General features: G+C 29.0%; 1 protein-coding gene across 1 annotated transcript in view; it reads right to left on the bottom strand.

Annotated features, from left to right (window-relative positions):
* The window catches only part of LOC106685480 (la-related protein 1B), a gene marked incomplete in the record, with an annotated part of 46,139 nt that overhangs the window by 6,569 nt on the left and 11,843 nt on the right, over positions 1-27,727 (bottom strand). The window contains 17 exon segments of the mRNA XM_067053475.1: positions 2,097-2,295; positions 3,101-3,234; positions 5,393-5,502; positions 8,565-8,709; positions 9,082-9,221; positions 9,932-10,143; positions 10,422-10,586; positions 12,779-12,998; positions 15,476-15,627; positions 16,001-16,098; positions 19,175-19,276; positions 20,122-20,386; positions 20,581-20,770; positions 23,677-23,795; positions 25,794-25,960; positions 27,051-27,152; positions 27,236-27,419. Of these exon segments, the coding sequence (XP_066909576.1) occupies positions 2,097-2,295; positions 3,101-3,234; positions 5,393-5,502; positions 8,565-8,709; positions 9,082-9,221; positions 9,932-10,143; positions 10,422-10,586; positions 12,779-12,998; positions 15,476-15,627; positions 16,001-16,098; positions 19,175-19,276; positions 20,122-20,386; positions 20,581-20,770; positions 23,677-23,795; positions 25,794-25,960; positions 27,051-27,152; positions 27,236-27,419 (2,704 nt within the window).

Raw genomic sequence — 27,727 nt, 5'->3', positions numbered from 1 at the left:
GCTTCGTCAAGAACAGCCGCGGTGCCCATATGCCCGAAATCATTTTCAAATGTTAATGTCACGTATTGATCTTTCGAATAAAAAAAAATTTTGATTACAATTTAATTTTTTGTGTTATTTTTTACAATTTCAAGTTCTATCGGCCTTAAAAAAAAACCCCTTACATAAAACTTGAATACCCCGGCGCGTGTTTTCTCGAAAACACATCCATGTAGCAATAATGGGATTCATTTATGGATTAGGGATCGGGCATGTATTCCACAATCTATTCACTTTGAAAAGGGCTTATAGAAACAGATTTAGTAATAGTTATAAAAATTCGATTAGGATCATCAAAGACAATACCCATCCTAATAAGTGGGATTGTGTGCTGCCCTTTTGATAGCACAAACTAGGTAATTTGTTTTAAAGGAAATGGAAACTTAAAACGTCCCTATATCCGGGCAGCGAGGGACTCTCAGGGTGGGCGGTCCCTGGCCCTTTCAATTCATTTATAGCTTATCTAAATAGTAGTTTATTGAATGAATCAAATGTCTCTCTATTGTATTAGACATTCTGAAAGAATTTTAGAAATCTTTCCTGGATCTAATAGTAAAGTAAGGGTAATCAAATAAAACAGCGAAAGGGGATTTTGTTAGACCAGTCATAAAATTGGCCCCATTGCTTTTCTCAGAGTAGTCAATGCAGAAAACTGTAAATTAAACCTTAAATTTTTGCCCCAAGACAACAATTCGTGGGCGGTATGTTAACGCCATAATATAATTACCTTGTAAGTAGTATTTGAGTTTTATTAGTAATTAATTTAGTTACATTTATTTTTATTTGTATTGTTTTATTTAAATTTAGTTATTTGAAAAGAAAAAAAATATGTAATTATATTTGTTTGTTATAATGAGTAATAAAGGCAGTTGCTAAGGGTTAATAATCGTCGCTAGAGCAGTTCCGGCTAATTAATGGCTCTGGTAGCGTCTCAGCAGCCCTGTCTGCGTTTATAGTTTAATAGTTTGGACATTTTTTTAGTGTTTAGTCGTCTCTACAGTTCAAAACCTGACCTTTTCTGTGTTTCGACTTTAATATGAGTTCCGATTGATTAGTAGCCCTGGTAGCGTCTCAGCAGCCCTGTCTGCGTTTATAGTCTAATAGTTTGGACATTTTTTGAGTATTTAGTCGTCATTACAGTTTGGAACCAGATCTTTTCTTTGTTTCGACTTTAATATAAGTTCCAATTAATTAAGTAATTAGTGACCAACCCCTGAACCCAAGGAACGTGTGTAACCAGCCCTGTCTGCGTTCATTTTGTCGGCTTGCCTAATACAATACGACTGTTGGATATTTGGACCATCGATGAACCAGGCCTATACATCTCGGCAGCACTCTTCCTCTGACCTATCGGAGTGGAGCAACCTTTTGTCGTGCAGTATTTATTTCTTATTTTGTTTATTTGTAAATTAGTTTCTTTTCATTTTCATAATTTATCGAACTATTTTATTTTTATCTGAAAGGCCTTTTTATTTTTACTTGTATATTTTGTTTATGTTAGTTTTTAGTTTTTAAAATGTTTAAATTGGCCAAATAAATGTTTAATCCGAGCCAGTTTGTTTTTTGTTCATTTTAAAGCCTTCCAACAAAAAGACATAGTCGATTTGAGGTGGCTTTAACATGATTGTTTACAGAATTTGTATTTTGATTTAAAAAAATCCTAAAAGTAGCTAAATTTACCAGACTTACACAATCATTATTTTTTGTATGACTCAATTAGCATTGAAGCTTTGCCAACAATGCTACTTCAGTTCCCAAACCATTATTTTCATATCATACTTGGAACGAGTCAAAGTTTCTTTCCAGAATCACTAAACTCTGGCTTATCAAATATACAATATTTTAGGTAGGTCAATTTTATGTTTTTAATAATTTTCAGCAGTTTCCAAGATATAAGCTATTCACTATCAGTATGCCATCCATTCTTTAGGCAACAGAAAAAATATGAGTCCTTGAGAGATATTCTTTATCTCCTATACTGATCAATTGAAGGGCTTGGGGCAAACCTTAAATAATCTACAATCTTTATTTAATGTTTTATCTAGAGAGAATCTTACATGACTGTTCAATCCGGTGTCTACCAGGGGGAGGTAGCCTGCCTGATCCTATTGAACCAGCACGGTTTCTTGATTGAATATAGGATTTAACAGTACCACTATCACTTTGTCTGACATCATGAAATGCAGCACTTTCACTAACACATCTGTTTCTGCGCCTATTACTAAGTAAAGGCCCACATCCTCCTTCGTCATTTATCTGAAATAAAAATACATTATTAAGGAAAAAATGAAAAGCTTTCAACACTTAATCAGATTGATTATTAAAAATTCACATATTGATTGTATTTATAATGTAAAATTTGCATTATCTAATCATTGAAAGTTAATTATATTAGAAAAAAGTTACTTAATAAAAATCATTAACTACACAATGAAAAATATCTTTATTTTTTTTTTTATAATCATATTTTGTAGTAAGTGGACTGAAACATAGATTAAAAATATCATACTATTCATTTTAAGATAATTTGGAAATGGATAAAACATATTAATGTTTTCAATAAATCACATCAATGAATTACAAAATTATCCAATTATTTTTCTTCTATACTATTTAAGTAAACAGCTTTTCATCGTTCATTTGAATAACAAATTTTTTTTTTTGTACACCTAAGGTTTTTCAAGTACCAGAGGCATCTTGATTATAAAAGTATTTTAGATGGCTAAGACCCTAGACACTAGCTCTAATGACACCTATGACATTAGCTCTAAAGGCTTTTTTTTCTTAATTAAGAATGAAAATTAGGTTTGGATTAAAAAGAGTAAAATTAGACACAAATAAATATGATCAAGATTGTTGGAAATGAGAATTTCACATTTAAAAAAAAATAAGATACAAGCATAATCATGCAGAAAATATGAAGCTACACAAAAATATATATAATAAATTTTTTATAAGGTAAAATAGATCCACAAAAAGTATATATAAAAAAAAAAAATTAGTGAATATATCTCAGTTAATGGTAATATAATCACAATAATAATTTTAAATGCTGTCATACCTCACAAATTCGAAAATCTTCAATACTTTGAAATTTAGATAAATATTCTTTTAATTTAGGATCCACTGTCAATTTTGAGCTATGTTTATAATATTTTAAAAATGCCCAGAACTTTTCAAGACCATATAACTGACCTGAAAGCAAACAGTAAAAGTAAAAAGCATTTCAAAACAAATCACATAATATTCATCTCCAAAATAAATATTGTCAACAAACATAACAGTAATATGGAAAATAATGAAAAGAAAGTGAAATCTCTGATTATGGACCACATTTTAAAATAAAATTAATCAATTATCCTATGTTTATTTATATTAACATTTGCTATGTACGTATCTCATATTTATTTTTATTAATAAGTATATTTGAATGAAAAAAATTATTTTATTCTGGGACAAAAGTCTTTCAAAAATAATTACCTCGAGCAAACTTTATGATTACATACCTGGCGGCGAAACATATACAAAAGCATGGCATTTAAATTACAATTGTACTGCAGCAATTAATTTTAGAACTATACATATTGTTTACATCAATATGGTAGTTGGATTATGAAAGAATTCTATAAGATGGTTACAGGAATGACAAAGGATTTGCAGAATGAAGCAGTTCTATAAGAGTATATATACACCAATCGGTGGGGATCTAGCATTTAATGATTGGATAGATGAATGTACATCGAGGAAATCTAGGATGTAGGTAGATTTTTTTAGTTTAAAAGACTTAGGGGGAAAAAAAAAAAAAATCAATTATTCATTTTATAGTTTGTTGCAGTAAATACAAATGTAACAGTAAACTAAAATATTTAGGCAACAATTTAACATGAATTATCTTCAATGGTTATAAATAAAGACTGGATTAACCCTTCAGTAGCATATTTTTGTGTACTACTGAATATTTGTTTTAAAAGTAGAGAGTAGTTTAGTGTTTAAGGTACTGGATTCTCTGGAATTCCCTAAGGTCAGTTTCAAACACAACAGATTTAAACAAGTGTAAATTTTACAATCACCACTCAACAAACTCTTTGAGGTTAAATACAGGGTGAAAACATTTCCAATACTGTCATACGAGTTAGCTGATATATGATGTAAGTTTTCTCCTTGAAATCAATCCACTTCAGTTTAACTATGTTAATCAAATTATTGATTACTCAGTATAGTTTTAAATTTACACAGAGCAGCATCTAGAATTGTAATTCCACAATTGAATGAAAAAGAGTAGATAATGTAGACTATGTGTTTATCCAATTAATGAAACCGATGACTTCCTTTGATAACTGTATGGCCAGTTAAAAGTTACCAATCAGCACGAAAATACCAAAATGAGGAATTGTAATCAACCTACAGAAATATTGTCAAAAAACAATAGGGTAAGTGAAAATAACTTTAAAATTTATCGATTGAAAGGTATTGAATAACATGTAGCAAAGTAACAAAAATCAAGTAGAAAAATAAAGAATTTTTTTCACATGAAAATGATCAGTTTTGTCAACATCAACAAAAATGTTCACATATCAAATGCAAAGAACAAGGGATAATCATTTCAAAAATAAAATAAAAGGCAGAAAATTCAATGTGTGAGTAACTGGCCTTTCTTTGATAATTAAGGCCACTAGTCTAAAAAATAGTAAAACTTATGTCAGCTCAAGCAGCATTTGACAGATCTACAGCTATCAAAGACATTAAAATGATTGATCCTTTATTTCCCATATTTAAGCTCCAGTGGTTTACTGTTGGAGAGGCAGTAATAGTAAATTCTTTATTCAATAAAGTCCGCAATGTATATAACCAGCCTAAGAACATATCGGGAATAATAAAAAATTAACTAATGGAGGATTAAAGGAGTGAGGGATAGATACAAAAATTTAGAGGAAAAAAAAGAAGGAATACTAAGACTGCCATCTTGGATTTAGCATATTTTTTATAATTCAAATTTAATACTAAGCTGAAACACTTACTATAAAAGGTTTCTTAAATAATAGGTCATCCTAAAAACTTTGCAATAACTTCAATTTTATACATAGTGAATATCTGTGCAACTATTTTACTAAGGACACAAACACATATATTTTAGCAATAACACCTTAATTGCATTATAATTTTATTTTATCTTCCATTTACTCTCTCCTATACATCTTTTATTGATGTTTTTAATGTCTGTAAATGAGATTTTCTATACATGTTTATGTAACCTACACAGTAGGCAGTAATATGACATACATTAAAGAGTTATTGCTTTTTAGTTTGACCACCTGATCTATAGTCAACTCTTTCAGATATAATTTTTACTAACCATTTTCATAGTCTGCAATAGTTTCTGTTTGAAAATCTTCATATAACTGAGGTCTAAAAACTTTCTCAAGCCCGTAACTGTAATATCTGAAAAGGCATTCAAGACCGTACCTAAAAGAAAAAGAAAAAAAAAATTCAAGCACAGCATCATAAAAATCTTATTTATTGAACAGCTATAAGGAACTAATTATGTAAGTACAATTTATTCAAAATACTTTTGTTCCAAATCTGCTTTGTATGTATCCAAATATTATAATGATAGATCAGATTTTACATATGCGGCTCCAAGTATTTGGTTAAGATTCTTGCAATATACAGTCCTGCATCAAAATAAATTGTTAACCAATAAATGGAGGAAAAAGGGACACAGCCTCTTAGAGCACTTCCTTACTGTATCCCTGTGCAGTCCGAGACCCAGTATTAATGAAAAACAGTTCAATACAAGCATGGAAATTAAGTCCTCCCTAAACCAAAAATGATTGCCGGGGTAGTTAATGACACACAAAGAGAATATTAAGCAAATCGCTCCCCTGATTGTATCTATTTTCTTTCTAGACCATCTGAGATCAACAGACTGAAGATATACAAACCTATGAATAATACTGCTCCTCATTGCTCGTTGGAAAAGCTATATTTTTCTCTATGATGTCATTACAGGAGTTGAAGCCCTGCCATGTGTCTCACTAAAAATCAATGCTCCCTCAACATCCACCATAGGATGGATATTTCATTCATTGAAGTCTTTCCCAAACCCCAGTTGCAGTTAAATAGCGATTTTTCAATACTAAGAGTGTGTAAATCAATCATCAAATGAGCACAGGCAGCTTGTTAAGTTTGTTGCTGTTAGTTTCTCAGAATGAGTCGAATTGCGATCTTAGCTACTCAAAGCATTGCTACAATGTCATGGATGATCCAGCCTTTTCTACGTGCTACATTTCTATTTAAGAGAATCATTATCCTTGACCAGAATAGATAAAGAATGTTTATAAAGACAAAACATGCACGTTAAAAAAAGTAAAGATGTTAAATGGTATAAAACCTACTTATAGTAGAGAAGAGGTGAGTCAAGTAAAGCAGTCTCAAAACTAATGAGTGATAGATAAGGGGTATTCATGATGTATTAAATATAAAATGTTTTACGATGTTAAATGTTATAAGTAAAGGATTGTGAGTCCTATTTAAAGTCATGTTAAATGATAAATGCATAAGATATCATATATCAAGATGGATAACTAATCTGAACAACTTGTTCTATAAACTTTACTTCCAAAACTTCATGTTATTGTTTAATTCTAAGTTTCGATTAAAGTAATTTATTAGTTTGTTAGTAGAAAAGTGGAAGTTGTGAGAGTTTGGCCACAGAGTGTCTTGTTGATCTTCTAACATGTAAGGAAGAGAATCAAGATGAGCTAATTGACAACTTTTTTTTACATTACTATAATTATTGACATCCATAGCTTTATTAGTTTTAAAAACATCCAAAATAATACTAACACAATCAAAACACAAACCAAGAGTAAGTAATATGTATAACACTACATTGCTTGTTACTACCACAACAGACAAAATGGAGCAGAGCTCAGCCGGTCTGTTGTGTGACGTTATTCTCCATTTAGCAGCCCTATTAACAGACTCTCTACCATGTTATTATATCATTTTAACATGGTAAAAGAAAAAAATATTTCTCCATTTAACACGTTTCCAGATGTTAAAACTAAAGATCATGAATACCCCTATTATTTCCTTGTTACATAGTCCCACATGTACAATATTGGATTAAGTACATTATAATATATACAGTCCAAGGTCAGCAGCAAAAGTGCTTTAAAACTTACTAGGATAGGTCCGAGTTAATGCATTAGGTGAAGTGAGAGGACTCACCATGAGATTCTGAGAAACATAAAAATAAATGAAATAAAGAAATTCGGAACATATGGTTAGATGGTTCAGTTTCCCCACAGCCATGATTCTGAGTTTTACAATATTGAAGTGAGGTAGTTTTCAATTTATAATGTAGTTCATGGTAACAATAGGCATGGCAGTGAATCTGAATTAAGGAAGTGTTTTTAACGATTTACACAGAATTGAGAAGATGTCATGACACTCCTGAACACATGCAGTGAGGGTTCTCACTTTAACCCACTTGGCACTAGCAACAGTGGTTGTGAAAACTATTCACTTGATGGAAGAAGAAAGTTTAATTAATGAAATGATTATTCTCTCATGGTTTTATAATAAAACGAACCACTTCAAAAGCTCCTCCAACCATGTTCCACTGAACCACCAACTACTGAAGAACTCCATACTGAAAAGTTAAAATGATTAAAGAGGCCCTGATGGCCAAGTATGCTGGGGCAGTTAATATGTATTTCTACAGAGTTCTAAAAAATAAAATTTGAGACTCCCACTCTGGAAAGCACAAGGTGACCAATCTCTAGTGTGTCAAGGGGTGACAAAAAGGACCACTACATCCACTTGTTAAGACTAATTCCTCCTTTAGTTTTAGTACTAGTACTTCTGTTGAAGATTTCACTGACAAAAAACACTCTTATTTAAAAATAAAAGTCACAATTTCATAACATTACACAATACTTAAACATAACCAATAATCTCTTAGCTATAATGTTTTAAGATATATTTAATGAACATACTACTAATAGGTTGTTTTTCAGACTATTCTTCGAAAATTTGACACAGATATACTTAATAGACTTGGAACAGAAGTAGTGGGTCTAAAGGGAACAATTTAGTCTAATCTTGTTGAAAATTAACTTAATATTTACTAAAAAAAAAAAAAAATAGTTACTTCTGTAGAAAAATGGGTTCTCTCCAGTCAAAACATTTAAAATTTCTTTATATCTCACAAAGCATAGATTCCAAAGAAACAAATCTGGCTTCATTCTGTTGCAAATTTAGTTCACTTTAAATGAATATACTTGGTTAAATCATATTAGTAGATTAATTCAATATTACCATGTAATTAATCTTTGGGGGTCAGAATTGAAAAAAACTGAAGCCATTTATCAGATACTGCATATCAAAAAAATTAGAATACTCTCATTTGTTGCAAGGTAAAATTTACTATTATTATAAACAAATAATAAACAAGAAAATATATTTTTAAAAATAACAATGGAATATGTAAATAGATTTGAATTTAATATCTAACTAACCTGAAACCAACTTTGGCATCTTCTAAAGCAAGTTTCTTAAATTCTTTGTACATAGTTTGATTAAAATGTTGTCTAAGGAAGAATGACCAAAACCGGAACAAAGTATTCATTTCTTGAGATTGCCCAGGCCCCAAGTATTTTCTTTCTAAAGATAAAAAAAAAAAATCAATCATAAGTCATAGAAATACTTTAAAGTTTGATTTCAAATATATCTAACTGAAATAAAGCTGTATAAACACTTCAGATATGAATAAGTATTAATGATATTACACATAATTATTTTATTTTTCAAATTTTTGTATTCAATTAAATTGTACTCAGCCATTAAATAGTAAGGCTTTTGCATCTTATTTATCGATTCATAATTGAATTATAAAATATGCTTCAGATATATTTACACCCCTTTTACTTAAAAAAAAAATAACAAAGGTGAAAAATTATAAATAATATTGTTACTTCTCTAGTTACTAGAGGAGAAATTAGGAGATAAAATATTTTTCAGCTAATTTGCAGTTACCTTTTAAGCATCTGGAATGATATTTATGATACACTTGATGAGTAAAGTTGTTTTCCTTGAGAAGTGAGTGCGATGGATGTTGGAAGCTAGGAATACTGGTAGATAAATATCCCTCATTAGGACTAGTACCAGCGCTGCTCCTATATGCACAAAATATTATATTATTTTACTAATTGAAAAAAAAAAAAAATGAAAAGTATGAAAACGAAAAACAACAAACAAGAAGTACCAAGAAAAATATTGATAAAGCAAAATAAAATTAACTTCTTTTCAAAGAGAGTAAATAAGCTCTATTCTTTGATAGTCTTCTTAACCAACTTCATAATCAGGGTTTTGTTGTCAAGTTCAGGATAGATAAACCATGTGATAATGAATAAATCAAGATATTATGTCAACTCAGCTTTTCTACTTTTGATTTTGAGGTTTGTGGTCCTAATGATGCTTGAACCAACGAAACATTTACCAATTAATTATTAACTGTTATTTGAGAGACAAAAGGCTTCATTTCATTCAATAATAACCACCTTATTAAATGTAAAACTATAAATTATATTATTGATAAGTATACACTATAAACTAAAATATTACAAGTATCCAATAAAACAATAATTTATAGTCAGACAACTGAAACATTAATGAACTGACAAAAAGTAATCCTTTAACTGATGAAAAAAACAAAAATATATTTTATATATATAAATAATTGACCATATTAATTCAAATTACGAAGATGGTCGGGGGTGTGATTACAAGAAAGAAAAATTGTTGCTAACCATTCTTGTTTTCTTGTAACTGCACCCCTGAACACATTCATAAATAATATCTTTATAATCAACAATCATGAAATTACCCTGTTGAAGATGTTCTCGGCCTATGTTCCCTTACATCCATTATCCAACCTACATGATGTTCAACAGGTGGATTTTGACTATGTCTTGTCTTCCTTTTAAAGCCTTTTTCAGGTCGCTCTGGATCCTTTACAACAGCATAGAAACGGGGAGTTGGTTTCATGTTTGTTGTTGCCTTTTGTTTATCTTGATTTGTACATTTAGTCTCCTGATCCTTAAAGGAGGGAAATAATTATTAAAAATAAATAAGCAACATTAACCTCTAAAATAAAATTTAAATTTCCATTTCTAACTGAACCATTTTACATCAGAGTGTATAGAAAAATACAATTACCAAAGTTTATGTCTTCCAATTTAAACAGTCTTTTCAATCCAACTTTAACATTTCGTCTTCATTTAGCATTTAAAGAGATTTAATAAAAGTTTATATTGAAAATTGAATACAAACTTAGTGAAGTTTATCAAGAATTCAAACATATTATAAATCAATACCTTTAAGTTCTCTTCTTTACTATTCATTTCATTCTCATTTGTATTTAAGGAAGGTGGTGGTGGAGGAGGCATTTCTTGATAAATCTTTCTAGGAGCTTTAGGTGCTATTTTCTCATAATCTTCCTGTGTGATCAGTTTTACGGTCTTGTAACTATCTGAATGTACCTGAAAATGTTAATTCAGTCTAATTGAACAATAAATACTAATAATAACTTAAATTATTAAAGGAAAAGTAATCTCATATAAAAATAAAGCATAAAAATACACGGTTTTACTAAAAAGGAGATTAATTATGAATTGAATAATGAGATCAGTTTCTTAGCACTTTTTTTTTTTCCTCTTGGGGTATATAATTATCTTACTTCTGATAATTTGTCCATGATTTCCAGAGGACTAATTCAAAAGGATTGACAATAATGAACATAAATCTTTAAAAACAGAATCCAATGTAGTAACACTTATTAATATATTATTTAACATGTAACGTTAGCTGCAATATTAAACCTCCGATGCTGATTTTGCTCCTCAAGACACTGCCCATAGATGACTGAATCACCTGGCTTAACCTGCCAGAACGTGCAATAGAAAATAAACCTGAGGGAGTGCAATAACCTAAAAGGTCTCATATGGACTTGAATTTAGAAAATATACATTCTAATAAACTTTCCTTACTTGCCTAATTAATTTTTAAATATAAACTAAGAAGGCTTAATTCTGATTCATTGCTAGTTAAGGGAAATATTAAATCATTGAACTATTTTTTTTTTTGTACCTATTTTACCACTAATTTTTTTTTTTTTTTTCTGTTTGCCCCTTTCTAGGTGTTGGGAGGTTTTCTTGTATTGCGAGAAGTTAATAATTTTATTTTTTTCCTGTAAGCAATAAAATAATCTTCATCTTCATTAGCTGGTTGAGCATTCAGGAAGTTATTAAAATCACTCTGGTCCATATTTGAATCTCTTTCGCATTCCTAGATTGCCTCTTCTATTTTTTCATCACCTTCACTGTTCATTATATTTAGCTCGTCTTTTGTTTCCAACATAGCCCATTGTATTTCTTCAACATCACAAAGATTTTTTATCATTGTTTATGGGTAAAATTGATTGAGGGTGAATAATGACAGGAGGTGGAGTGTTGTTGATCTCCACAATTCAAAAATACTTAGATCTAGGGTCATTGATATAATCTAAGATGACCTGACAGGTAGTCCTGAATCATTATTTTTTGAAGTACCTATACAAGTTTTGCATAAAGTTGAAGCTTGGAACCTCACCAACTGGTGTATGCATGTTATATGATATTAGATTCTGGAGATGCTTTATTTAGCCATGCTGCCCAAATACACTGGGTTGCTACAAAACACAGCATAACAATCAATCAATGATCCGACATATATATATACTACATATATTAACATGATATAAGAACAATTTTTTCTACCCTTTTACAATTAATAATCATCTATATCTATACATTAGATATAGATAGAACTATTTTTTTTCCCTATTTAACAATTTTCTTCCATTTGACAATCTTATCCCATTTATTTGGCAATGTTATTATTCCTATTTTACGCTCTCATACCTCCCCTCTCCAATGATGATCCACAACCCACGTTTGATACGTTAAACAAATTAAAAGAATTTATCATTAGATAACAATATAAAATAAAATCAAAGACACAATAGTAACAACAATTTTAAAAAACAAAACAAATAAATAGATTTAGAAAAACAAAAAAATTAGTCAAAAGAATTAATTAAATGAATAAATAAGTTAAAACACAAATAAACAGGTTAAAAATGCTAAAAAAAAATAAAATAAAACAATTTTTGTATATCACTTATCCAACGTCAAATGACATTGGCTAACAAAAAATTTCCTACATTTTTCTTCTTTTAACAGATGTGCACTAAAATATTTAATTGATACAATGAACTCAATTTTTAACTGGAGCTCAATACTGAAATATTATATTTCTTACATGAAACTATACTTCCTATAATAAAAAGGGAAAACAAACGTATAATATTATAAACATCACCAGGAAGACCAATCCTTTAGGTGCCACCCCCACATAGATGGTGGCAATGAATAATATATTTAGTTTAAATGTGTAATCTACAGATAACAGTATTGTTTAGAGCCAATAATGGTTTTGGGCGTCCAATGTCACTAATACTTCAAAACAGCCAACACTTGTTGGGGACCAATGTCACCAGCTAAGGATATAAAAGATTTCACAAACAGCTGCTAACATGTTAAAACTAAGTTGGAATATAAATAATAATATATTTTTAAAAATCAAGAAATTTTTTGTTATAATGAAAACCCAACATAATAGTTTAAAATATTACCCAGTCATGCTGTTCGGACCATAAACTTTCTTCATAATACTGAAGGCCAATATTTATAGCTTGTTCTAAATCTTGGGTCATTTTTACTCTTGTAGTCCAATCACCAGTTCTATCATGTCCATCATGTTTAATTGTACGGGATGGTTGTGAAGTTTGTGTAACTATTAAAAGTTTGTTTAGCTCATTATCACTTAATTCAAAGTCCCCTTCATCATCAGACCTGTCCACATAAATTGTAAATCAATTTTAAAAATGTATGCTAATGGTATTTATTGAATACCTCATTGGATAAAGTGCAATGCTACAACAGATAAAAGATTTATTCATAAGTTATTTCTTCCTTTATTTACACATCCATATGGAATAGGAAGACTAAAACTAAAATTTTCATTTTAGTGTCCAACATAAATTTGCTAAAATGCTTTTCATGGTAAAAAGTATGATTAAAGAAAAAATGCCAGATGAAAAAGTTGCTGGTTAACTACAGTTTCACCAACCACAATTAATTTTAAACTTTGAAATGATGTCTATGGCTGACCTGTAGCCAAAACTTAACTTTTCATTCTTTGTTACATAAATTCATTCTTAAAATAACAAATATATATCATACTCCAAAGGGGCAGAGTGAAACTGAAGAAATAGCATCACATGTTATTAGATAACATGGATTGTTTACTCATATAGAATATGACTGGTTTTTGGAAAGCACTGATTTAATTCATGTCTGTTACAGACTATCAAACACATTTCTTTAATACATTTCATTTTTCTATACCTCTTTTAAATTAATTTAATAGCTTCATTTTTCATTAAAATAGATTTTTTAACAACTTTGTTCAAAATTATTATTTTTTTTTTTTTTACCCACGTAACTTGGAATTCCTGTTGACTTGAAGCAATACTCTATGCACGCACATATATAGTTAGCAACTCGTTATAAATGGCCCTATTAAACATATTTCAATGTCTTCAAAACTGAAGGATTTAGTCTATTTAATGAGAATCTTGTATTCTCAACATCATTATTGCTTTTCAGGCTCTTCATTAACTGGAATCTTGGGGACATGATAACTCATTGGTATGTATTTTTTCATTTTCATTCTTTAAAAAACAGTGCTAAGCCTCCAGGTGTAGTGTTTTTTTTTCTTCTTAAAAACACAAAAAAGTGAAAAATCATTACAGAAACAATAAAAATACTTAACACACAAAGAGAGTTATCATCTCTCCAAGACCATGAAGTACCTGAAAAGTAATTACTATGATAAGATTATAAGATTCTAAACTGGCTTAAACTCTTCTGTTTTGAAGATATCAAAATTCATTTTTAGATGTCATTCATAGTTTTTCTATTGATTATCTGTAATTGGCTAAAGAAAAAAAAATTAACACCCACTCAAACATTGAGATTTTACATAAAATCATAAAATAATAAATCATTGCGAAATAATTTGCAGTGTTTATGAAGTATAAATGAGAGTAAAGGTAGCCCCAATTTTAAATCAAAAAGTGATGTTATTTCTTCAGTTATATCCAAACCCTGTAAAGTGCTATATGTATTAGAAGCTTTGAAAATGAATGTCTGTAATAAAAATCTAATAAACAATGAAAATATAAGTACATCTAAATCATTATTTTATAATTTATTGGAGGTGTTTAAAAAAAAAAAAAAAAGTCCACACAATACAAATGGCTTTATAGATATACTAAATGCCACAAAATATGGACTCCTGTATGAATAAACATTTTTATCGAGCAGGAATCTACCCAAGTCAAATTAGAATTTAAAGTGACCTAAATCACTTTCAAAGGAATGGAACCTGACTTATGTATGAAGACTGGCTATTATATTATATAAGTTTTCTGAGCAAACCCCCTGCCTTCTGTGAATGTAAAATGTAGAAAACTAAAAAGTTTCAATTTTATAACTAATATCCTCCCTAATGTTCATAAGAGATGCTAAACATGGCCTCTTACACAAAGGGAGGAACAGAGCCGCAAGTTTTATATAATATAAAGTTATATTATATAAATAAGTTATATAAATAAAGTATTGGATAAAATATTCGGACCAAAAAAAGGTTGATTTCACTGGAAAATTTAGAAGGCTGTACAAAGGCAAACTGAGGGAACTGAACCCCATAAATATAATTCAGGTTAAGCATTAAAGGGAATAAGATGAGCATGTAAGGTTGACAGGCTTAGTGATGAACAGATTTAAAAAATGTTAGTAAAATAAACACTGAATGTTACTGTTATGTAATTGTTGGAGGGGTAGACTGAAACATAGGTGGGAGAATTGCATCAAGACTGATCAAGTAGATTTGGGTTTCCACAGACATTACAGGTCTCAAATCCTGGGGAGGGGGGTGAGCTAAGCCTCCATTATTACGTGCAAATCTTAAGTTTTCATCATGCAAAAGCTGCACATATTGCTCTTAAGTTAAAAATCAATAACAGTTTGTGAAACTAGGTATAGACATAAAACTTTTTTCTCTGTAATTGTTTGATTAGATCATATATTAGATGTTGGTGGGGAGAAGCATTCCAGCTGATTTATATTTAACACCTTGAATACCAATTTAAAAAACTAAAAACAATTCCTCGATCAAATATGTAATAAAAATTAATTGCAACAAGAATTTCAAGGAAAAATAAAATTGAGAAAAAAAGTGAACTATTAAAACTGGAAAAAATTACCAATCAGTAAATGTATTAACTCTTCCAACTGGGACATTGTCAAGCTCTTCGTCAAATTGAAAATCTAATTCCTCCTTTTCAAAAGACATCTGACAAGGGAAATCCATCTTTTCGGGTTTTGGGCCAGCTGGCTTATGCTGTTTTCTTTTGACCTTAAATCATAAACAGTAATGGTACTTTTTTTTCTAGCCTACTTAACTAATATAATTCATTCAAGATTTAACTATTACATTTACTCATTTTAGAGGCAAGAATAATTAAAACAAAGTAATCAAAATAACAGCTATGAAAAACAAACTTGGCTGTAAGCAGTAGCCAATATATATACTGTAGGAATAATTAGTAATTGTTAGTAACTGATTTTAAACAAGATTTATCTATATTAGTCATTGATCGATTCAGTATGAAAATATCAGCACAGGGTAAACATCTAAAGTATTCAAAATTTATGAAAATACTTAAAATAATACATAGTTATTTATAAAAAATTAAATACTTCGAACTGCTCTCAAAAACAATACTTACTTCCTTCCACGTGTCTTCTTCTTCATAAGAGCTTGACAATTTACCAGAATTACTACTTTTAACGATGGTCTCAACATTTTCTATTTTTTCAATAGCAACTGAAATAAAGTAACGTAATAACTAATGTTGTTCTATTTAAAAATAATAAAAGGATGGTACAATAAATAAAAATCAGAATCTAAAATATCTAGAAAATAATATCATCTATGAAGATAAACATTACCGACTACATTAGAGTAGGTATCGAATATCAAAAAATAGATATTTTATCCCCAATATCCGATATCAATATTTAGAATTGATATCGGAATATCAACATTTTCCATCAATATATTGGTTCATCCCCTCCCTCCCCCAGAAAAAAATTATTTTCCCAAAATTTGTAAAAACTTATGTATTAAATAGATGAGTAAATAAAAAATTCATAGGTAATATGCACACTAAAATAATCAAACACCCCAGAACTACATATAAATTATTTTCGAAAGCATACAAAAATTGAATAAATACTAATAACATTCAGAAATACCTTGGTAATAATATTCCAAGATTATTTAATCGAAATATTGATACTTCATTGAAAAAGACTGGAAAATTTTAAAAATTAATTTTTTTTCTTGATATTTCATATAGTTTTCGATATTCTACATTCTTATTAATGTCAATATCAAAGTTTGATAATGATATTTGTATTGTATTAGTTAGCATATTATTGCAGTATTAGTTGAAATATTGGTATTGATATGATACAACAAAATAAAATTTTAATATTTAATTTAAAAGTTTTCATATTTCATAATTTTATTTTAATGTAATATCAATATTTCGAATAATTTTTTTTTTTAGAATGTCAGTATTCAATTTTGAATCTTTCCATAAAATTTTCTAGTCTTATTTAAATGAAATATTGATATTTCAATTAAATTTTCTTAGAATATTTTTGCTAAAATATGTTAATAAGAAATTAACATATTTTACCACAAGATAACAATATCAATATATCTATATCCATCTAATACCAGATTAAATTTAGGTATTCAATTTTCTATCTTTTTAAACTTAAATATCTTTGTTGTTTTAGTTAAATAATTTTAGAATATCCTTGTCAAGGTTTAATATCAATATTAATAAGAAAGTCGAATATCGATATCGGTAATGAATATCGGAATTACTGGTAATATTTCCTTAAAATATATACTTTTTTATAACTATATTTGAATTCAATATTATTGGGTGGGTATTTCTCGATGTTATTGGTATTTATTTAATTTTTTTATGCTTTTAAAAATAATTTATATGTAGTTCTGGAGTATTTTTTAGTTAGTTATTTTAGAGTCCATATTACCTATTAATTTTTTATTTGCTCATTTATTTAATAGAAGTGTTTTTTTTTTTTTATAAATTTGGGGGATTTTTATTTTTTTTTGGGGGGGGGGGAAGGGAGAGAGGATTATTATGATTCAAATGTTAATTATTGATTTAATCAATAAATCCTTACATAATATTTTTTGAGTTTTAATAGTGAACTTAACCACTAAGGCAGTTTTCCAGGTTTTTTTTTTTTAAATATTCTGACTTTTTCCAGAAAAAAAAAATTCCTTGACTTTTCCAGGTCTAGACATCCAGGATATATTACACAAGAAATACAAAAGAGAGGAAAGAAAGAAAAAAAGATAAATAAGAGTAATAAAGAAGCTTTTCTTTATTTCTTCCCCAGTTATGAATTAAATAACTTTTAGTAGTTCAATGAATGAACTATTTCATTAGCTGGCCAATCAATGGGGGATGAAGGAAATCTTTAAGACAACAGTCCTCAACAGTATTGCCCCCTCTGGCTTCAATGACTGCTTCCACTCATCTTGGCATACTTGTAAAAATATTTTGAAGAATATATTGGAGTATATTGTCCCATTCCTGCCTTAAGCATTTCAAGGGTAGTAGGAGTATCTCGTAACAGAACCTTTCTTTTAAGATAATCCCACACGTACTTCATTCGGTTAAGGTCAGGACTTCTTAATGGCTAATCACTGGTGTGGATATTTGTGGCGTTCAGGTACTCAGAAACACATCTTGCCTTGTGAGGACGGGCATTATCATGCATGAGTAACGATTCAGAGCCTATGAATAGCATAAAAGGCACTACATGAACTTGAAGAATCATTTCTACACACCTAGAACATGAGAGAACCCCCCCAAATGGCTCAGTTTCTAATGTGCAGCACTGACTATACCTTTCTACAGGCCTACTCCAAATTCTTTCATGGCTATTTGATCTGTTAAGGACTACTATCGTCTCATCAGTGAATAAAACTTTTTTCCATTCATTCACAGACCAAAATTGGTGTTCCCTTGCAAATCTCAATCTCTTTACGCAGTCTTCGGTGGTGAAAAGAGGAGCTTTCACTGACCTTCTTGAACTGAGGTTTGACTCTCTCAGTCTTCTAATGACCATTGATTCCGAGATTGAAATCTCCCGAACACCAGCGATCGAGTCTTTAATAGAAGAAGCTGTATAATTACACTTCCGAATTGCTTGCAGTTTAATGAAGCGATCATCTATGGTATTATGAATCCTAGGACGTCCTGATGTTAGTCGCCTCGAATGACTACCAGTCTCCCTGTACCGTTTTATGATCCTTGAAATAGAAGAATAGTAAATCCCAAGGCCTTAGTTCAGAAAAGGATTGGAAACAATTAACATCCTTAGCAAACAAGTAATGAATAATGGAAGATAAATAAACCTTTGACAAATACAATGATTATTTTTAAAATATATATTTTATTTCTGAAAAAAAAAAATCAATTTTTCATTTTCAATTAAAATACATTATCATACCATTTAATTAGTTAATAAAGTGGTACCAACAAAAGAAAATGATTTAGATATGCCAGTTATATAATGCATGTTTGTTTTTTTAAATAAACATACACATGGAAAATAAAAACAAAAAAATATAATGACAAAAAAAAAAAAATTAAAAGAATAACAATAAATAAAACAAATATAATCATAATTAATTATAAGCAAATTGCACAGTATGTCTCTAGTTACTTGATTAAATTCGTCGAAAATAAAGTTGAGGACAAAACACAAGTAATGATGCATTTATATTAAAATAATTAAATAAACATGAAAAGTAGATAACTAGAAATAGATCTATTCAAAGAATATACCTTCATTCGGGTTACGTGTTTTTTCTGGGATAATAGGACTGGCAGTTCCATTGGTAATTAAGGTTTTTTTATCATCCGTTTCCAATTCTTTAGATTGTGGTTCTAAAAAAAAATTAAATAAAATTATCAAATAAATGTATAAAGCTAATGAATATAGTTAAAGAACAAATCATATAAGAAAATACATAAAATAAAATATAGATCTCATATACCCATATAATGTAATCAAATACAGATATCACAAACACATTCTGTAATTCTGTTTATATATATATATATATATAAAATAGGATTTTCCATGCTTAAATTTTCAGTCACATCAAAATTGCTGGCCAGAATAAATGGAAATCTGAAAGTAGATATGGTATCCCATCTCACTTCAACATTTTTTTTTTCAGGATTCATCTTGTGCTATGCGGTCTTAATATTTTGCATTTACACATTATATATGATAGCTAACAATGAGAACTGTTTATCGTTTATTTTTCAAATATATAAAACTAAAGGTTGGGAACGTGACGGTTCAGGCAAAGGTACCAGAGCCCCCAGCTCAGAACGTTGTGGGTTCGGTTTCCACCTGGGGCAGTTAATATTTATTTCTCGGCAGTACCGAGAAATGAATCTTGTCACTCCCACCTTGGTTAGTACAGGGCGGCAACTCTGGTAGCCGCTACGAGTTGGCAAAAAGGACCACTAGGAACACCATTCATTGGACTATTTTCCCCATCAAATACCAATACCAAAGGTATTTGAAAATTTTAGACTAAGTTTTTTGGACTCAGGTGACCTCAAACATATATTTCCATCAAAAAATAGAATTAGAAATTTTCAGGATAGCAACACTTTCCCTTACTATATATTTCATACACAGGAAGTAAAAGTAAAAGTGAATAAAAGCATGATTTCCAATAAACTTAAATTATAAAAATGTTGAGTAAAAAAATTACCTTCTTTTCCAGAATCAACAGGAACAAATTCTGGAACTTCAGGGTTCAAGTTTTCATGAACACTGAATGGAAGAGGAGGAGGGGCAACAACTGGTTGAGGAAAGTTATGTGCCCTGTTTAAGTTGGCACATGGTACAATAGTTGGTATTGGTATAACTGGTGGTCCTAATGGATGCATTGCCAACGGATGTTGTGATGACAAGAAAACTGGTTCCCCAACTGTATCAGGGATAGGCCATTTGGTAGGTTGGTTCTTGGTCCTCACCTAGAAAAATAAGAACAAAGTGTGTGAACATTTTACCTTAAAAATCTTACTTAAGTGAATAAGAAATTAAATACTCGTGAGCTGAATTAAATCAAGAAATAGTAATGAAATTAGAAATGATTTGTTTAAAGATATGATTAGGTAAACAATAAGCAAAAATGTGATTGTTTAACTTTAAAAAACATAATACTAACCTTGAAGCTATTAATAAGTTCTAATTCTTCTGAGGACTCAATTGCCTCAATTACTTTAGATAGATCTGTGGTTAATGCTCTTACACGATGAAACGATGCAATTAACGTGACTGGCAAATAGCCATCTTTATCCATTTTCCTTCTCAGAAATAAATCCTTCATTAAATTTTCCTCTGAGAAATAGTACTCTCTAAAAGGACATAAATTAAATGAAAATACAAATCATATTATGATAAGGAATCATAAATTAAGATTCAAATTACTGGAGAAAAATCTGACCTTACCTGTATTACCTAACATTAAAAAAAAATCTTATCTAATTGATCAGAAAATTTCAAGATAATAACTCCTATCCTAATGGTTAACTGTTTAACAAAAAACTAGTCAAATATTGTTAAGTAAGAAATGTGGAAAAAAAAAGGACATCTAAAACCAAGATAAACTGTTTGACAGCTGTTCTGTCCTTTTAAAAACAATAAATTCTTTTAATATGTGAACGAAAACTGCATGGAAACAGTCAATATAAATACAAATGTACGACACTGACCACTGCTTACACCAATAAACAAACATTCAGGGGTATTTATGATCTTTAGTTCAAGATGTTAAAGCGTGTCAAATAGAAAAACTCAGGTTAAATGGGGAAATATTTCCTTCTTTTACCATGTTAAAACGATATAACATCTAACATGGTTGAGAGTCTGTTACTAAATCTGTTAAATGGAGAATGATGTCATGCAACAGACCAACTGAGCTCAACACCATTTTGTTTGTCGTGTTAATTACTTGCTCATAGTTTGTGTTTTGATTGTGTTAGTATTGTTTTGGATGTTTTTATAACCAATAAACCAATGGATGGCAATAATAATAATGTATTGACAATTGTCAGTTAGCTCATCTTGATTCTCTTCCTCACATGTTAGAAGATCGCAAAGACACTCAGTAGCTAAACTTTTACACAACTTCTACTTTCCACTCAATTTAGGCATGTAATAAATTACTTTAATCAAAACTTAGAAGTAACAATAACATGAAGTTTAGGAAAGAAAGGTTATAAAAGAAGTTGCTCAGAAAATCCGCTACGAGCTCTTATGCTTTTAACATGATTTAAAATAGGGCTGCTCACAATCCTATACTTATAACATTTAACATGGTAAAACATTTTACATTCAACACATCATGAATACCCCTAGTGTAGAACCTGAGATACTATCAATCACATTTCACAGTCCATTTTGATTCAATTTTATCTCTCTTTTTTTTTTATGTCAAATGAAATTGCTTGTTCATCGCTAATATTTCACATTTTATAGGTTCCTATAATTCATGTCATAAATACTCCACAAAACTTTATGATAACAATAAAATAACTGACAGTTTGCTAATATGCTATCATACAATATAATGTACATGGGGAGAGTGTCCAAATCTTATAATACTAATTAACTAATGACCGACCCCAAACCCGGAATCCCTAGGGCGTAGAGAAGGCTAAAATCAGTGATGTCCATAGCAATACCATAGGAGGCCAAAAGCCTTGATCGTTAGAGGAATAATTCCTATAAGGTACAGAAAATAAGACAAAAACCTCTCCTGAGTATTCTATACCTTTGATGAAAGAATAGAATATTAAAGTAGAATAAACAGAGAATGAAGAGACCCAAAGGTAACCAAAATGAACACAGATAGACATACAAACAATTCCTAGACTTTCACTTTTATTAAAGATGGGTCTTCTAATCTTAGCATAAAAATTTATTTAAGTATGAGAAGACCATCCACATCATGGTATGTATTATGTCTTTGCAAAATTTAGCAAATAATTTTTAAACTTTTGTCATATGTAATAGACCTCCCTTGTTCCTGTATATTTTTAAGTATTTTTTTTTTTTTTAGTATTTCTGTAATATATTATTTTAGAAATTGACAAACCAATCTTCACAAGTGCTTAGAGAAAGAGAATATTTATTTTAGACTTTTAATAAAATAAGTTTGGGTTGCAGATTTGCTAAAACAGAAAATAATGCAGCACATTTTTAAAATTTGCTTTATCTGGTACAAAACTTATGACAAAATATAAATAATTTTTAACATTTGAGTCAAATATGAAGGAAAATGACAAAACTTGGCTTGAAAATCATAACATTATCAAATCATAGAAATGTTAAAAGCACAATAAAAAAAGCAAAGTACTGTGGCAGTCAATGTGTTAATTAAACATTCATATGTTTGCTATTGGAGTCACTAAAAAGGAACCCAAAACCTGCAGCTGTACATATTATCCAAATCCAATGAAAACAAATGGGCAGAATTAAACAGTTCATATATCATATAAAGGAGAATAATTAAACAAAAAGCAAATTTCAATTTCAATTAAACAATATATGTTGTAAAGCCTAGTACATACTGGGACTCTAAATCTGGGCTGCCCCAACTCATTGTTGTGATGGCTAATATTATATGCATCTTTTGAATCCTGTCAATGTGGAATTCTCGGATCAATTTAAATTGAATCTTGGTGGGGATACAATGGACACAGATTGATCTGCATCCGAACAATGAGAATATGTAGCCCGGATTCTAAATCACAACATGGTTCAATTCCAAGAATTCCAATGTTTACATAACTTTAAACTGACAATGGTACAAGATACTTATGATAAATTGGTTTCAAGAAAAGGGAAAGCATAAAAAACTATCAATTAAGAAAACAAAATTAAAGAGGTTATTAAACAATTAATATAACTACAGAACTTATTTTGAATAAATAGACAATTTCGAAGCTCTCTATAAAATACAATAAGACCTATCATATCATACTCCACTACGCACCATACTTCATTAAGTAAGAAATGCATAATGTAATGAAGTAAAGAAAATTCATTAATGCATGGCGTAAAAGGAACAATAGATGGCATATTCTTGAATCCTCACCTTCATTATTGATTTATATAAAATAAGAAGCATAGCTTACAAACAAAGATACTTTATGACAAGAAAATCTCAGAAAAGAGCTTTTGGTAGACAATTATTAGAATAAAATAAAATAAAATATGACACATAAAAAAGAAGAAATAAAAAATGAAAGATACTTACATTTGTTTTCTAACATATTCAGATAATGTTGGATCATCTAAATTCCTATAATTAGGATCATAATAATAGGTACCAAAATATGGAATGACAAATTCTGTAGTGCCAATATATTTATGAATCTGAAAGCAAATATAATAAATATTATAACAATTTAATGAATTATAACCATCCTAACTTGCTGAAATTTTAACTAACACCAAGGTTCATAATTTTTAAATTATAAAATCTAAGACAAATTAACATTTACAATTTTTTTTTTCAAATTTAAAATATTTTAGTTTAACCTGAGAACTGACCCATGTAGAAATCATACCTTAACCACTCTGAGCTAAACACTCAGGTATCTGCCACCCCAAAATGCTTGGCCATTATGGTCGTAATATTTAAAAATTAACATATAAATATCATAAAAAATTTTGATACAACTAATTAGTTTCATAAAAATGATTTTTTTACACAGTATATTAAAGCAGCTATAGGGCCTGAAATAAATGTAGCCAATAATCACAGTAAATAACTATTTTAAAAACTGGTTAACTAGTGATATATTGTAGGAAGATAGTCCAGATGGTGTTCAATAAAGGTACATAATAGTAAAAATAACAACTATTGACTGGTAACCAATGTTTCACCCTACTTTGCCAGGCTTCATCAGGGCTAAATGTGGAAAAGATACAAACATTGTAAAAAAAACAAACAATTAAAATATAGATAGAAAGAGTTTAAAAAGTTATATAAAAAACAATGAATAAAACAAAGTAAGTTAAAAAAATATAAATATAGATCAATAGAAAACTAATTAATAATAAGCACAGTAATAAGTGATAGATTTGTAAATGTAGAACTAGATTAATGAATTGGAAAACAATACTTATTAGAAGCAATAACAAAAACAGTCAAATTCAAAGAAAGAGTATGATGCAATATCAGATAAGAGGGATAGGTGAACGGAGGTTTTTTAATTTTTGTTATATAAAATCTCCACTGTATGATTCTTATATTAATTCTATTATTTCCTTTTTCATTGTATCATTACTTTTCTTATGTTTCTATCTTTATACTGTATGTTATATCTTATAATTTACTTTGTTATCATATTAAAAATATGATTTTTTTGGTTTTAAAACCGTTGAAATAAAAGTCCATTAGACAGTTGTCTATGGTGGGGATCTTAGTCTCTCTCTCCTCCATCCTCACTTTGAAATAGCCCGGCCTCAGGTAAACTCATTATTATTTTCCTCAATTACCTCTTTACTCCTTTACTAATCTGTTCACTTACCACTCTTGTCTGTTATTGCACCATAGTTAAGCCACATTTACTTCACCATGCTTTCTTTTAACTTTACAATATTTGTTACAATTTCTAATAAGTATTGTTTTATTGTTCATTACTCTAGTTTCACATTTGCAATTCTATCACTCATTACTGTACCTAATATTAATTAGTTTTCTATTTATATTTTTTTAACTTACTTTGTTTCTTTTATAGATTTCTTACATAACTTTATACATTCTCTCCATCAATATTCTAATTGTTTTTTCATTCTTGACAATGTTTGTATCTTGCCTTCATTTAGCTCTGATAAGATCCTGTGAAGTGGTGCGAAACGTTGATTACAAAAAATATTTTTTAAAACTTTTTTGTACCTTTATTGATCACCACCCAGACCATCTTCCTACAATCTATTACATAGGGTCAACTATTAATCTTCTAGTAGTAATAATATAAACAATCAAAAACTTGAATAGCTTAAAAAAAACCTGCAACTCTATTTAACTAAAGGTAAACCTCCCAATCATTAACAAGGTGACTAAGCTTAAAGGATATAAGTAAAACAGATTTATTTATATTAAATACTTACTTAAATAAAAATAAAATAAAAAATTTACATAAGTTAATTCATTCAAAAATTATTGTGAACAGAAAAAATTTAAAACTAAAATTAATCATTTTTGAAGTCAAAAAGTGACTAAAACTGGATTAAAACTTTTAAATGGCATACATAAATAAAAATAAAAATAGGTACTTACATGATTGCAAACAAATGAACAATGGATAAATTATCAATTTTATATTAAAAAAATATGATATTCTAGTTATCTTTTAAGAACAGTACCTGGGTGTAATCAGTAGGATAGTCCGAATATTCAGGATCAAATTTAGATTTTACACCACCTCTTGGTCTATTTCTGCCACGAGTAATAGGCCTTCCTCTACCTCTAACACCTGAACCCAATTCTCTTGGCCTTCCAGCAAAGAAGCAATTATCACGACCCGAACCATCTACAACATTTAAAATTAAATATAAGACGACTTCATTAAAATAACTTAATGAGAAACAAAATAGGTAAGGGAAAAATTATAAATCTCACTTTTTACATACAAAAGCAAAATAGTTTTAAAAAATAATCAATATTTTTTAAACTCCAATGGTCATTCACATTTAAAGTTAAATTTGATAACAAAAATATTTTCTAATTATTAATAAAAATATTTTTTGAGAGAAAAAGATGGTTGAAGGTGCGGTCAGTCAGTAGAGTGATTAAAAGAACAAATAATTGAAACTTATTGGTGGGCACAATTAATATAAAATAAATTTCACATATCTTTGTTTATTATTACTTTACAGACTGTACCCCTGACAATCTTTTCCTCACATTTTATCAATGGTCAACAATAAACACATCATTAAAAATATAGTGTTGTTAATAAAATAACATTTTTATCATTTAATTTTACTAATATCATATTGATGATATTAAAAATAAAATTAAATGTAATAAAGCATTTTATAATATATTTTGTCCACAGGAATCTATAGAGTAGAAATATGAATTGAATATAATAGAACACATATTGATAATATTAAACAAAACAGTTTATTATAAAACAGTATTTTTTTATCTTTGGTTCGGAAATGAATAAAAAAACTGAAGAATTAAAATAACATTTTAAAACTAAAAGATTCATTCAATAATCAGATAATTTTTTTTTTCAATATTTCACAATTATTTTTATTTCATTCACTTACAAGAACATAAAAATGATACATGAAAAACATTTGAAACAATCTTGGCGTTGTTAATTTTCATAAGTCAGATAGTTTAAAAAATATAATACTGAACACCAAAGGGGTGAAATAAATGGGGTATGATAAAAGGGAGAATCAAATATAAATAATAATTTTACCGAGCATACCATTCCAATCTAGGTGGCTGGTAATGGTGAAATATTTAATAAATAAAAATACAATATCTTTATAATATACTTGTTAGTCATTTAAATATGTATAAAACAGATAATACTACTAATGATAGATAAGCGGAGCTATTGTTATATGGTACATGTTTTAATTTATTACATTAAAATTTACCTTCATTTCTTTCCTTATAAATTGACTTAGAAAGTTTTTCTTTGTTTCTGTTTTTGGCAATGTCAATCTCTAATGGTACCCACTTTTGATGGCGGTTAACAACTAAAAAAAAAATTAAAAAATGTTTATTACATATTAAACCTATGCCCATAAAAGCTTTAAATTAATATTCGTGGATGTTGCACCTTTTTTCTTGACCCTCTTTTTGTCTGTACCATTAGAATAGTCTTGATCAAGATCAGAGCAATTATGATTGCTGTTGTTGTCAGTTGAAGATGATTCCTCCTTCATAACTGTAACATCCTTAGAATTACAATTTTCTTCGTTGGCCATTTCCTTTTCTGAAGTAGGGGAAAAAGGATGTTTTTTCTGTAAAAAAAAATAATAACAAACAAAATAATTAAAGATTCTTGAACCTAAGCCCAATAAATATTAAACTTTAGAAATAGGTGAAATACAGAAACTAAAAAAGTCCACCTAAAGACACATTAGATATGAGCAAATTTAAAATAAGATAAAAACTTAAAAGAGGCTAGACCATAAACTTATAACTGTAATAAACAAGATATGGACAAAGTAACTTTTGAGAAAACTAATGGGTAAATAAGCTAGCAAAGATAACAGTAGCCCACTAATTCCTGGGAGTATACATTAAAAATATAAGCAAATTCAAGTAT

The sequence above is a fragment of the Halyomorpha halys genome, unplaced genomic scaffold (assembly GCF_000696795.3).
Source record: "Halyomorpha halys isolate HHAL.00 unplaced genomic scaffold, Hhal_1.1 Scaffold700.1, whole genome shotgun sequence".
Classification (NCBI taxonomy): domain Eukaryota; kingdom Metazoa; phylum Arthropoda; class Insecta; order Hemiptera; family Pentatomidae; genus Halyomorpha; species Halyomorpha halys.
The sequence above is the reverse complement of the archived record's forward strand: the minus strand, read 5'-3'. Positions and strand labels throughout refer to the sequence as shown.